The 13,481-nt window shown below is 39.9% G+C and overlaps 1 protein-coding gene across 1 annotated transcript in view; it reads right to left on the reverse strand.

The window, feature by feature from the left end:
* Positions 1-13,481, reverse strand: part of LOC111221701 (dihydropyridine-sensitive L-type skeletal muscle calcium channel subunit alpha-1-like) — a 90,222-nt gene that overhangs the window by 45,687 nt on the left and 31,054 nt on the right. The window contains exons 10-19 of the mRNA XM_022745212.1: positions 13,106-13,266; positions 11,024-11,249; positions 9,710-9,917; positions 9,114-9,234; positions 8,877-8,991; positions 8,231-8,333; positions 8,070-8,139; positions 7,852-7,984; positions 5,603-5,732; positions 1,133-1,192 (exon numbers count right to left, since the gene is read on the reverse strand). Of these exons, the coding sequence (XP_022600933.1) occupies positions 1,133-1,192; positions 5,603-5,732; positions 7,852-7,984; positions 8,070-8,139; positions 8,231-8,333; positions 8,877-8,991; positions 9,114-9,234; positions 9,710-9,917; positions 11,024-11,249; positions 13,106-13,266 (1,327 nt within the window). The remainder of the gene's footprint in view (positions 1-1,132; positions 1,193-5,602; positions 5,733-7,851; positions 7,985-8,069; positions 8,140-8,230; positions 8,334-8,876; positions 8,992-9,113; positions 9,235-9,709; positions 9,918-11,023; positions 11,250-13,105; positions 13,267-13,481) is intronic.

Consider the following 13,481-nt stretch of genomic DNA (forward strand, 5'->3'; position numbering starts at 1 on the left):
TTATGTGTTTGCTGAATTTGTCAGACGATATCACAGTTAGAAAATCAGGATTTGACCATAGGCGATCCAGACATAGACTAGGGCCCAATCCCATTTCTTTACCCCTACCCTTCCCCTACCCCTTGCCCCTTGGAACTGAGTTACAACGGGTAGTGGTTGAAATCCTCCCTACCTTCGAAATAGGACATCCCTTTAGAATGCAATACATCATCAGTAGTCTCCGATGGCTTTTACATAAGCAGATGCGACATGTTTTTGCCGGAGATTCAACATGCTGCCAAAATGTGAAAATCATGCACAAATGCAATTCTTTCACAACTTCAATTTCATGCATCAATTGATCAATTGAAAAAGAAAAAAAACACTGGTATATTACCAGGCTATTGTTAGCGATGCCCTGTAGGCAGCCCTGACAGTCTGCATTGATATGAGAGCGGTAAAGTTCAGCAAACTCGCTGGAGTGCAGCATTAAAATATGCCAAAATGCGAGATTGTCATGCACAAATCGGTAACAATGAAGTAACGTTAACAATAGCTACTGAGACATCAGCATACTACTAGCAATTTTTTTGTGGCTTTTATGAAGAAGAGGACCAAATTCATTGAAAAAAAGATGGTTGTCATAATTTTGAAATCTTTATTAACGGAGAAAATTACATTTGTGAGTTTCTTTGGTCACTTAGGTCAGTTCTGCAGCCATCTTACCGGTGATTCACAAGGCATTCAGGAAAATATCTCATAACACTCCGTTTGAAGTGTGCCCCTGAAAAATATTCGTTTGAAGGGCCAGTTAGTCCTCACACTTCACCCTACCCCTCTATCTCAACAAGAATCGGGACACCCTTCGCCTAAACATGAACACGGAAAATGGAGGGGTAGGGCTAAGTGTTAATGGCAAGGGGTGAAATGGGATAAAGCCTAGGTTTTGGTTCGTTTTTTTGTTTTTCCTTTCACAAGTTTGCATTCTAACTAAACAGAAAAAACAAACAAACATATTTAAATAAAAAACTTTCATTGATAGATGGATGGAAAAATGGATAGATTCGCAGTGTTTCTCCACACCATTTCAGGTTCCTTCTTTACTTTGTAATCCACCTCTATCAACATTATTTCCTCTGGTGTTTATTCTTACCTTGAGCACAATTTCAGCTGTGAACACTGACGTGAAGACGATATCAGCATAGGCCAACACCTGGAAATGTCACATCATTTATAATATTAACAATAATCTGATACAAAATAATAATGTGATTTTAATTCAACATTACATTACAAAGTAAAACACTGGGTGGCTATGAGGAAAGCAATGTAATTTCAGGGCAATGTAATTTCAGGGCTCCCTATGACATATGACATATAACATCGTCTTTTGACATGGGATAATAGTTATTATCATGTGATATCAAAGAGACGTTAAAACGATGCCCAAAGAAAGACAAAAAAACATTTAACGTAAAAGAATGGACTGCTGAAGACGACAATAGCCACTTGGATATGGGGGGACCTATAGCTGGCTACCGACTTTGCTAACCTACAGATGTTATTACAGGAACAGAGAGACTTTCAGCGTGAAAATGGAGACATTCTCTGAGAAATTCAAAAGGGACATAAAGATAAACAACAGCAGAATAGAGGAGGCTGAAACATGAATTTCAGACAGAGGATAGACAGCAAGGGTTGGAGGAGGCCAAGAGGGAATTGCTAAAGCTACAGGTGAAGTTAGAGTCTAGGCTACTGGATCAGGGGAGATCAAGACGGGAAAATATAAGACTACACAGCATAGAGGAAGGAAAGAAGGACAGTGGACAATCTGCTTAATACTAGAACCTCGAAGACAGTGTTTATGATGTTTTCTGAAGCCTAGAAGGTATTAAAATAAAAAACACAAGATTTCTGAGCATTTGTTCCTCTGACGCCAAAACAGTCATATAGACTGCTGTGGCCAGCTGTGGCCATAGTAATGTTTCAATTTTGCGGTATTCACACATCTATTTTTTTCACTTATTGTTTTCATTCAACATTAGACCTACACTTTTATATGCAGATCTGGAGAGAGAGCAAGAGTCACTTTCTCAGGACCTTAGCAAGGGGGAGTCTGATGGTTTAGTGATGAGGAAAGTCACTGTCGGCTGGCACATCTGGCTGTACATAATAAACAATAACAACAAATAACAATCCAATAAACCTCATAGACCGCGAAACAGCCGACACACAGCGCTCTTGGAAATCGAGAGCGAAACACCTGTCTCCAGATGCAGGTGTGTGCAAGTGGTAGTCGTCAGGGCATGTGCTGTGGTCACTTTTAGTCAATCATTTCTTCTATAATCTACCCCCCCCCCCCCCCCCCCCAACACACACACACCCTCACCCCTGACCCCCAACACGACATTGTATGAAGAAGGAGAAGTACTAGCAGTTATTTTTTCCACTTCAAGAGCTGCTTGTAAACCTAAACAATGTAAATAAACGTGACGAGACCGTTGTGGCAGCTTTAGGGGGTGCTAGAATGCTGGCGGTCCTAGCGTTAAGGAGAAACTGGAATTGCCTCACACAAACGACCTCAAGATTGAATGGCAGAGGGGAAATATTAAACTTAGAAGACAGGGTTTTGATCAGGTTTTTTCAACATTTTATAATTCAGGATGTATAAGGGGGGTGGCAACATTGATATCGGCCAGGGTAAATTTTGAATAGATTTTAGAAATCAGAGACAAGGAGGGAACATACAATATGGTTAAGGGAAGATGAGAAGGTACAGAAATCTCTCTTTTAAATGTATATGCACTTCCAGGGGAGGCATGGGGATTTTACAGACAAATTTTGATCTAATGATCACTAAAGCTCAGGGAATGGGGATTTTCGGAGGTGACTTTAATTTAAGACTGGACCCAAAATGGGATGTTTCAGAATTAACTCAGACCCAACATAATGGAGTGAGCAAGAAAATTTGAGCGATGCTAAGGGAGATGTGATGTATGTGATGTATGGAGAGGGCTCAACCCTACAGTAAGAGACTACACCTTTTACTCAACATCTCACAGATCTTATTCAAGGATCAACTATTTCTTTATGTACAACAAAGATATTGGTTTTGTGAAATCCTGTAAAATTGGAGTGATGGATTTGTCTGATCACAGTCCTATTTATCTAGATTTGTATATAAAAAACAAGAACACTTTTGTAGGGACACTGAATTCAAATGTACTTAGGGGCCTATAAGACCTATAACAATTCTCTATCACCACTGCTACTGAAAACATTTAACTAGGTTCTACAGAAAGGACAAAATCCCCCCATCATAGCGGGAAGCGGTCACAGCTGTAATACCAAAAGAAGGGAAGGATAAGTTAGACCAAAATGAGATAGCTCCAACTATCAGCCAGTTAGTGCGCTGAATAAAGATAATAAACTTTTCAGATCAATCCCAGCAAGATGATTAGGAACAATTCTTGCAGCTATTACCCAATTGGACCAGACAGGATTTATTAGGCAGAGGCAAACCCAGGTTAGGTGGACGTTGCATGTGATTAACCACATCAGCAAAAATAATATAGAACGGTCTTGCTGGTGTTAGATGCAGTGAAGGTGTTAGACTCCATTGATTGGTCTTATTTATACAAGGTATTGTACAGATTCCAGGTCCATGAACATTTTGTTAGGACGATAAAAACAGTGTATTACAAACCAACACCTAAAATACAGATTAATGGTGGATTATCAAACACTTTCGAATTAGAAAGGGGATGCCGACAGGGCTGCCCCATTTGCCCACTCCTATTTGTGATTATAGAACCCTTGAGTCAGTGGATAAGACAAAATAAGAAGATACATGGAATTATGATGTCTCAAGAGAAGCAAAAATAGCCCTGATTGCAGACGATACTTTGATATATTTGGGGCGTCCATCTATTTTCTTACTAGAACTGCTTACAACTCTAACAGAATACAGATTATTATCAGGCTGTATACTAAATAACCACAAGTCCCAAATTCTGACATTCAAATAGTCTCCAAAATGATGTTACGACTCATTTGGCAGGAAAAAAGGCCAGGGATTAGGTTTAAGACTCTCACACTGGTTAAGGATAAAGGTGGCCTCTCCCTTCCAAATATCAAAAATCATTACCAGGCTGTACAGATAAAAACCTTGGTCAGCATATGCAACCCATTTTATAAAGCTAAGTGGAAATGCCAGATATCAAGCAAAATTCCATTGCAAGGGATTATAGGCGACAGTGGTTTGATAAATCATTTAAAGGAGGGGAATCTGTGGATGAAGACATCTCGTAAGATTTGGCAAAAGGGTGGTCAATGATAACAGGACCAAAGGACCATATCAGATTATGAGATGGATAGGATATGATTTAGGACTTTCTACCTCTCGAGGGACGCTAGAGTTAAACAATGGGCTGACAGAGTACTTATAAAATTCAGTGACATACACAAAGACACTTCCAGGACCTTAAAAACTGTTTGGATTAACAAACCATGACTTTTTTAGATATTGCAACTTAGACACTACTTGGAGAAAACAACAAGAAAAGAGGACTTGGACAAAATTAATTCAGGCATATTCATTATATTCTTATTGGGGTATGATTTGGACCCTGGTCACAGAATAATACTGAAGTTGTATAATTGGTTTCAAGAATTAAAAGGGAAAGATACGACGTATATAAAGGAAGTGTCCAGGAGGAGACACAACATGCTGGAGGTCCTGTGGTGCAACTAAAGCAAATCATTTTCATTTGATCTGGGACTGTCCAGCCCTTTGAAAATATTGGGAGAAAATTAAAATGGCCATGGAGAAAGTTTTATCTTCGAGACTTTGTATTTAGGTTTAAGAATGGTCACAGTGAAGGCATTAGAAATATATGTATAATATCTTTATTATTATTAGCAAGCAAGAAAGCAATCACAAGGAAGTGGTTGACAGCAGATACTCGAGGACTGGGTCAATGTGGTTCAGGATATTTTTATAATGGAGAAGCCTACATTTATTGTTAGACTTGAACAAGACAAGTTTTAAAGGTGTTGGAAAACTTGGATAAACTATGTAGCAACCTTTATGTAAAATTTTGGGTAATTTATCATAATAGCTCCCCCTATGTTCTGCTCCACTCCATTGGTTCTGTTTCGACTCTTTTTATTTTGTTTTTTTTTTTATTATTAGACATTCTAGGTTATAGGTGGACATTTATGCAGCCAGTTTTTTAATTTTATTTTTTTATAAGTTGGAGGATGTATGTATGTGGATTTTGTGGTCGATATCAAAAGAATGGAAATGTGTGGGTGAAGGGAAGGTTTGTGGGAGAGTATGTGTGAGTGCAGATAAACATATATACTTATTTACTACTTTTTTCTCAGTTTGGTGTATGTATATGGATACAGGGGCATGCAGGTGGATGAGAGAATACACAAGTATTTGTGATTTTCTATTTTTTTCTTTTCTTTCCTTTTTTCGATTACTCTGTGGTAGTAGGTATCAGAGGCTTGTAACATAATGAAAGAGCATCATGTATAACCTGTGTTTCAAATAAATAAAAACATTTACTAACAAAAAAACATTACATTACAGTGAAGCAGACATGCACTTTGTCACCTGGTTCCTGAAAGACATGGGGTCAATGGGATCCTCAGCAGCTAAAGAAATTGACGACAGCAGGATGAAGAGGAGGATGATGTTGGTAAAAGTAGTTGCATTGATAATTCGATGGCAGAGCTTCCGGAACCTGAAAGGTTTAAAAAAAAACAAAAAAAACAACATGTTTGGTCTCATATATATGATATTATTGGACCTAATCTGGTCACATTAAACTGAGACCATGTTCATGTAGTGAGGACACATTCCCTGTTCTTACATCCCAGTGACAGATCAGGAGGGCAAGTACATATGACCCACCAAGTACCTTCTCACCTTCAACTATAAAATTTTGTAGACAAGATCGGGACTTTACAAACTTCTCACAAAAGTAGTGTCAGAAATGATATAACTACCTTCTTCCAACACCAAAGAAGCTGATGTTCCGTCATGATAACAATTTGCAAGAGACAAAAGTGGGGAAAACCTGTCTGTGAATATACACCTGTCTACATACACACTATCATCACATATCCCCAACTGTGTTGTGAAATACTCCATCAGCCTGAAAATACTTCATGGCAAACACCAGGGCTTTGTCTCCATGAACATGTTTATACACAACTGGACTCACCAGACTGGAGGAGTTCTGATCCCTGTGTTACACAAACAGCCTGAGCCAATGTCAAGCTGAAGTTAGGAGCTTTCAGCACCGGGCTGCTGCAGTAGACTAACCTACCGTGGCCGACAAGGGCAAATGCGTTGCAACAGCTCAAAACACTTCCAATAAGCGAAACAAGCTGCAAATACAGAAACGATGCAACAACAAAAACACAAAAAAAAAACACAAAACAAATACATACCTCAGCTAAATTCCCATCCTTCCTGGAGGATAAGGGGATCACTCATATTCGCACTGCCTTGCACCCAGAGGCCAACGGAGGCATGGAGAGGTTCACAAGACACTGAGAAACAGCATCAGAGCACATCTGGCTGATGGCCTTCCCTTCTTAGCCGAGTTGATTCATACTCTGCTACACTATAGTGCTACACCACACTCAACCACAGGTACCTCTCTGGCCCACCTCATGATGGGCTGTGAGCTACAGCTTCCTTTAGATCAACTGTGGCCACAGATAACTACTGCACCTGCATCAGCCCAACAGAGGAGCAGGGTTGCCAGCCACCAGTGTCAGATCACACCACATCGGAACCACAAACTACTCTGCTTTTGGTCTTCACCGTTGCAGGTCACCGACCAGTTAGGAGCAGCAACTTTCCACCTGGATCATGGTGGCATGCCAGTTGACTTCAGAAGGTACCACTACACCCCACTACACGCAATGTCACTGAGAACTGGGGCTTCATGGCTGCAGATTTGGACTTTCCAGTGGAACAGCCACAGCCCACAGATGGACATCAAGTTGAGCAGGCTGACCTCCCAGCAGTTGTGTATGAGCCACAACTGTTGTGGCTGTAGATGTTGCGACACACAGCTGTTTTACAGCAGTTTTGTCGCAAAGGAGATTGTTGGTTGTTGGCATGTGCAAAATGAATAAAGTGTGTTTGTGTGTTCCTAGACATACTAGAGTTTATTAACCACTGGATCATAGTGGGTACATTTTCATTTTCAGAGGAAGGACTCTGACTCTAAAGTCAGACCAACACGTGTGGTTCAGTTTAACTTGATCTTTCTTGGTCATCGGTAACTAAAAACATATTTTAAGGAGATACAGACTTTTCTCTCCAACCTAATCTATGTAATTTATGAGATGAGGAACAGCAAAAGAGCCTGAAGTCCACACACTATCGGCTGTGTCTCCTTATGAACACCACATAAGGACAACAACAGGTGAACTCCAGGTTCTATCCCACTGATAGAAACTCCACTTATCCATCAGAAACTGACATGAACCACCACACATTGAGACAGTGTTTGAACTGTTACCACCAAACACACACTGCTAAATTCATTACCAACAAAAACTTGGTGGATATTAAGACCATGACATATGATAACATGTTTGTATTCTGTAAAGACTGAATATTATTTGACATTTTAAATATTAAATTTATCATTTTCTGCTGTTTCAGACTGTTGATAAAATTCTATATTTATAAGATCATCCTACTGTCATTCTCTGCCTGTTAAAGGACAGAGGTACTGGATCCTGTACAGACTGTTAAGATCTTTTATGACTGATTAAGCTATATAAATAAAACTGGCTCAACTACATTTCCATTGGCACTAGCTCTCAGCAGCATTTTACTTGTTCTGAGGTCCAAAGATAAAAAACGAGCTGGCCTCTGGCATTGGCACTGCTTCCTCCTTCAGCTGCAGGTCTGCCATTGGACGAGGTCTGGGGCTTTCTGGGATCTCAGGGTCTTCCTCCTCATCATCACCTAGCCACGATAAAGAAGATTAGCAAAGGCCTCTATCCCTCTGAGTTTAGTATGATTAACAGCCCATGGAGCAGGTTTGATTTACCAGGAAAGTCTGCTGGAGGGAACGGGTCTTTGATCTCATTCACATTAGACTCAAACTCATCAATTTTCAGCTGCAGAAAACGGTGGAAGGTCAGAAAGTGTTATTATTATAATAATATAATGTGTGTTGACATGCTAAATGAATGGTGTTGGATGTCTCACTTTGGCAGTAGTAGGGATGCCCTCAATGCCCTTTGCTCTCTGCTCAGCCAGCTTCTTTGCCAGGTTTGCCTTCTCCTCAGATGCCTTGTCGGGCATGTTAGCCCTGTAAATAAACAAAGGGTGATTTAACAGGTTGTTGACTTTAAAGAAATGTATTTTCCAACTTGAATCATCTTGTTCTGACTAAAATAACTACATATTACATATAGTGATTGTGGACATGTCTAATGGACATGCACTGATAATTACTAACATGAGCCCTGACAGCAGTGGAGACAGCAGCAGAACACTCGCTGTTGGAACATGTAGTCAGTTGTAGATCATGGTCTGAGCTGCTTCTTATGTAGCAAAAAGTCAGCTCCATACAGAAATAAACAGGGAGAAGAAAAAGTGCATCCAGCACTGTGAACTAGAGCTTCTCATTAACATCAGTGATGACCTGGTGTCTGAGTGGGAGCAGGTTGAACACCTGGTGGACTGTACCAGCAGAGCTGAGGCTGATAGACCAGGTGATTAACACTAATGGTGTCAGAATGACATGATCAACTATCACATGGCTGTAATGTTCAGGTTTCCACAGACTTTGTGATATAATGTGGAAAAGTGCTTCACAGTTCTAAGTCAGTCTAAAACCAGGAAGTCATACCTCAGAGCTTTCTTGCGTTTTTTCTCCTCTGCTTTCTCTTTCTGAGCTAAAGTGAGAGACTCCGCCTCGGCCAAGTTGTCCACAGCGATGGCCAGGAAGACGTTCAGAAGGATGACTGATGACAGGAGAGTTAAAGACTATGGTCTGTACACACACACACACACACACACACACACACACACACACACACACACACACACACACACACACACACACACACACACACTACAAGGATACAGTTTCCACAGACAAAGAGGATGATGAAGTAGAGGCTGACGAGGATTCCTGGCATGCTGGGTCCTCCATGAGCCATGATCCCATTGTACATGACAGTGTTCCAATCTTCACCTGTGAGGATCTGAAAACACATCACTCACACATCATCACAGTCACTATACAGTATAGCGACTATCTATCACTATAGTGACATCACTGTTATCATCATTGTGAACATTTCTATGACAACTTCATCCTTCCTAAACACGGCTGCAGGGGATTCTCTGGAATAATACTAAAATAACTGTACATTACTGCAAATAATTTTAATACATTTCAAACTATTTGAACTTTATGTTCATCAGTTTAGAACGAGTTGCTATGAATACTGATGGACCTGTTAGCATCAGAACCTCTGTATATGTACAAAAAGCACAGTTCAGGTACATTAACTCAAAACTGACCAAGAAAGTAAAAGTCACTTCAGCTGACCATCAGCAGCCATCTTTTTTTCTTTCTTCTCTCTCTGTACTACTGTTAATTCAACCAGGACAGTTTTGGGCCCATTCAAATTAGAAGAGCTCACACACTTTCCTTTGAGAGCAGCAGATGCTCACCTGGAACACAGTGATGAGGGCCTGAGGGAAGCTGTCGAAGGTGCTGCGGGGCTTGGGTTGATTGGGAAAGTTGAACTTCCCTCCAAACACCTGCATACCGAGCAAGGAGAAGATGACAATGAAAAGGAAGAGGAGCAGCAGCAGGCAGGCGATGGAGCGGACCGAGTTCAGGAGGGAGGCCACCAGGTTACTGAGAGAGGTCCAGTACCTGCAGCAACAACATTAACATCCAGCAGAGAGCATCGGTTGATATAATAATAATTAATCATAATTACAATCAGCACTAATTTATAGATATTATAGACTCTACTTACAATCAATGTACTGTATATGTAAGGATTAAACAGCTGAAGAGACTAGAGACATGATGCAGAGACACCAATGTCCTAGATTAAATTATAGGTATATAATATGTATCTGGGACTTAAGAAACCAATACCTCTGTTGTCATGGCAACCCCTGCTCTTTTGACCTTACTTTTCCCTGTTGCTGTGTCTGCTGTTAGGCTCCTAGGATCCTGTTGTATCTCCTGTCTTCCTATGTACCTAAACTTAATGAAGATGCTTCACATTCATTGAGTCTAGTTACCAAAGTCTTCCTCATATTTCGTATGTAAATATTGTTGTATAATTCCAGCTGACAAGCCAAAATAAAATGCACAACACTATAAAATAAACTCACAGTCAAGAGTCAGAGTCACACAGTCAAATTAAATCGTTTTTGATATACAATAAATCATTCATGAGATCAGTTAAAGGTCAAAGGTGATATTTACACTGAATAGTGGTGAGCTGTATTGAAGTGATATATCTCCTTACATCTGATCTCATAACAGCTTCTGTCCAATATAGGATCTGATGCCTGCTTCATTCATCATATAATTTACTGCCCTTTTGTGGCAGGGTATTGTCTCTTAATCTAACTGGACCAGCAGCTGTTGTATCTATAGTTTCTGTCATTTGCATGGGTGTGACCGTCCTGTTGACAAAGGCTGGAGTTTGTCCTGCAGAGAGGGTTAGGTTTAGGTTTGCACATTGAGGATACTGGTTATTGGTTTTACTGATTAGGTTTTTTATTGCTAACCTAACAAATAAATACATGGATAAATAAAAGCTAAGTTTTATTTAAGCCACATGTTTGTGTTTACTCAAATTAAAGAGAATTTAAGGAGTTACTTACAAACAGTAAAACCTAACAGAACAAGAGAATAACTTTAAAATTACAGATTAACTGTGCTAGTCAACAGGCTTACATCAAATATTTGAGGTGAAGACTTATATGCTGCGCAGTGACTTCTGGGTAATTACAGCTCACCTGGTGACTTTGAGCAGGCGCAGCAGGCGTATGCAGCGCAGCACAGAGATACCCATGACTGACATGATGCCCATGTGGACGAGGATGAGCTCCGTGATACCAGTGGACACCACAAAGCAGTCGAAGCGGTTGAAGAGCGACATGAAGTAAGAGGGTAAACCCAGTGCATACATCTTCATGAACATCTCCAGAGCAAACATGGACAGCAGCAGCTTGTTGGCATTGTCTGTCAGTGACGGTTTGGTCCCACACCATCAGGAGGAAGACAGTGGATCAACGTCATTGAAAATATGGACTTCATCATATAAGTTAATAAATTTTCAGTTTTTAAATACAATCATTTGTTACCTCTGAAAACTGTTTATCAAGTCATTAATTACATTAAGACTGAATTGAATTTTACAGAAAATGACAAAGCACTGTTTTATTAGAAAATCAATTGATTGAATGATTGATCTGATGCAGCCATTGCGTACATTAACTAGAATCACCTCCTCCTGGTTGTTTCCTTCACCAACCAGCCAAGTATCAGTAAGCATGGTCACAGTCTCTCCTTCCTGAGCTACAACACTGAATAATAGCCAGAAGTGTTTTTACAGAACATTACGATGTAAGAGTGAAGTTGAACTTTGATCTTTTTGATATAAAATGTCATCACTTCATTTTATCCTTAGAGACATTTGCGTTAACGACCTGAAAATATAGTGCCTCCAGCCCTGACTGTAGCTCAGGAAGGAGAGACTGCGACCGTACTTCCTGACACTTGACTGGTTGGTGGAGGAATAACACAATGACCTCATTGTGTTATTCCTGATTCTAGTTCAGTGTACATTTTATCCTGCTGGTATAAAACAGTGCCAACAACTGAGGGTTAGTGAAGGGTCAGTGTCCACTGACCTCAGAGAATAACAAATGATTATTTTATCATCAGGTCTTTAGGTCTCAGTACACAGTATTAGGCTGTGTTTCCACACAGGCCACACAGAGAGACTGATAGCATTGCTTTATTGTTTATTTCTACAGCACCCCATTGTCTCTCAATGTCAAGCAGAGACCATCAGACAGAAGACAGGTGAATAACACCAGAAAGATTTGAACAAAACCTTCTGCTAGGACAGACTGAAAGTATGAGTGGAAGGTTTTAGAATTAGATACTAAACTAACCTCAGGATATTTTAGATTCATGTAGATCTTCTGTGACCATACTCTGTTAGTACTGTTAGTGTGGATTCTCATTACCAGGTCCAATGTCAGACCCAAGTAAAAGAAATATTTAGGCTAATTTATGAGACCATCAGCTGAGTTAAATTGTAATGCTTTTGTTCATAATGAACTTCATGGTTTGCAAAAGATAAGATATATTATGATATATATAATAAAGTATAAAGTGAAATATGTATAAAATATTGACATAATATTTATTATTTATATATTATTTTATTTATATATTTGGTTAATTCAAAGGTAAAGTGTTTTACATCATTGATAATATGATTGAATTTGTTTCTGTATGTGTATGTTTCTTCCTCTCACTGTGAGTATGTTTCTTCCTCTCACTGAGAGTATGTTTCTTCCTCTCACTGAGAGTATGTTTCTTCCTCTCACTGTGAGTATGTTTCTTCCTCTCACTGAGTGTGTGTTTCTTCCTCTCACTGAGTGTGTGTTTCTTCCTCTCACTGTGAGTGTGTTTTTCTCCTCTCACTGTGAGTGTGTGTTTCTTTCTCTCACTGTGAGTGTGTTTCTTCCTCTCACTGAGTGTGTGTTTCTTCCTCTCATTGTGAGTGTGTTTTTCTCCTCTCACTGTGAGAGTGTATTTCTTCCTCTCACTGTGAGTGTGTATTTCTTCCTCTCATTGTGAGTGCATGTTTCTTCCTCTCACTGTGAGTGCGTGTTTCTTCCTCTCCCTGTGACTGTGTTCCTTCCTCTCACTGTGACTGTGAGTTTCTTCCTCTCACTGCCAGTGCATATTTCTTCCTCACTGTAAGTGTGTGTTTTTTCCTCTCACTCAGAGGAAGCAAATAAATGATCATCACATTTAAACACAGGATGAGTTGCCTATAGGCCGATGTGTTATGCTCTGACCTTGCCAGTTTGTGAGTCTCTCAGACTGCTTGTGATGCTCTGTGGCGATGGCCAGTGTGTTGAAGAAGACGAGCATGATGACCCACCAGTAGAAGAGTTTGGACTTCACATACACTCTGCATTTACGCCGTAGCCAACGATTCCACTTACGAGCCAGTTTACTGCATAAAACAAGCAGAGACCAGTTGAATGATGAGACATGTTGAGTCCTAAAATAAGACTGCATGACTTTTTAGTGATGCTGATGATCTGTATTTATTTCTCCACCTCTTTTCCAGCCTTTCCTTAGCTTTCAGTGTTTTTTACAAGAAGTAAAAAGACTAATCCTGCTGTATTTGTTTTTTCCAGAGGACTTTATATCATAAAATTTCCTGTA

Source organism: Seriola dumerili, unplaced genomic scaffold, assembly GCF_002260705.1.
Source record: "Seriola dumerili isolate Sdu_G_001 unplaced genomic scaffold, Sdu_1.0 BDQW01000088.1, whole genome shotgun sequence".
Classification (NCBI taxonomy): domain Eukaryota; kingdom Metazoa; phylum Chordata; class Actinopteri; order Carangiformes; family Carangidae; genus Seriola; species Seriola dumerili.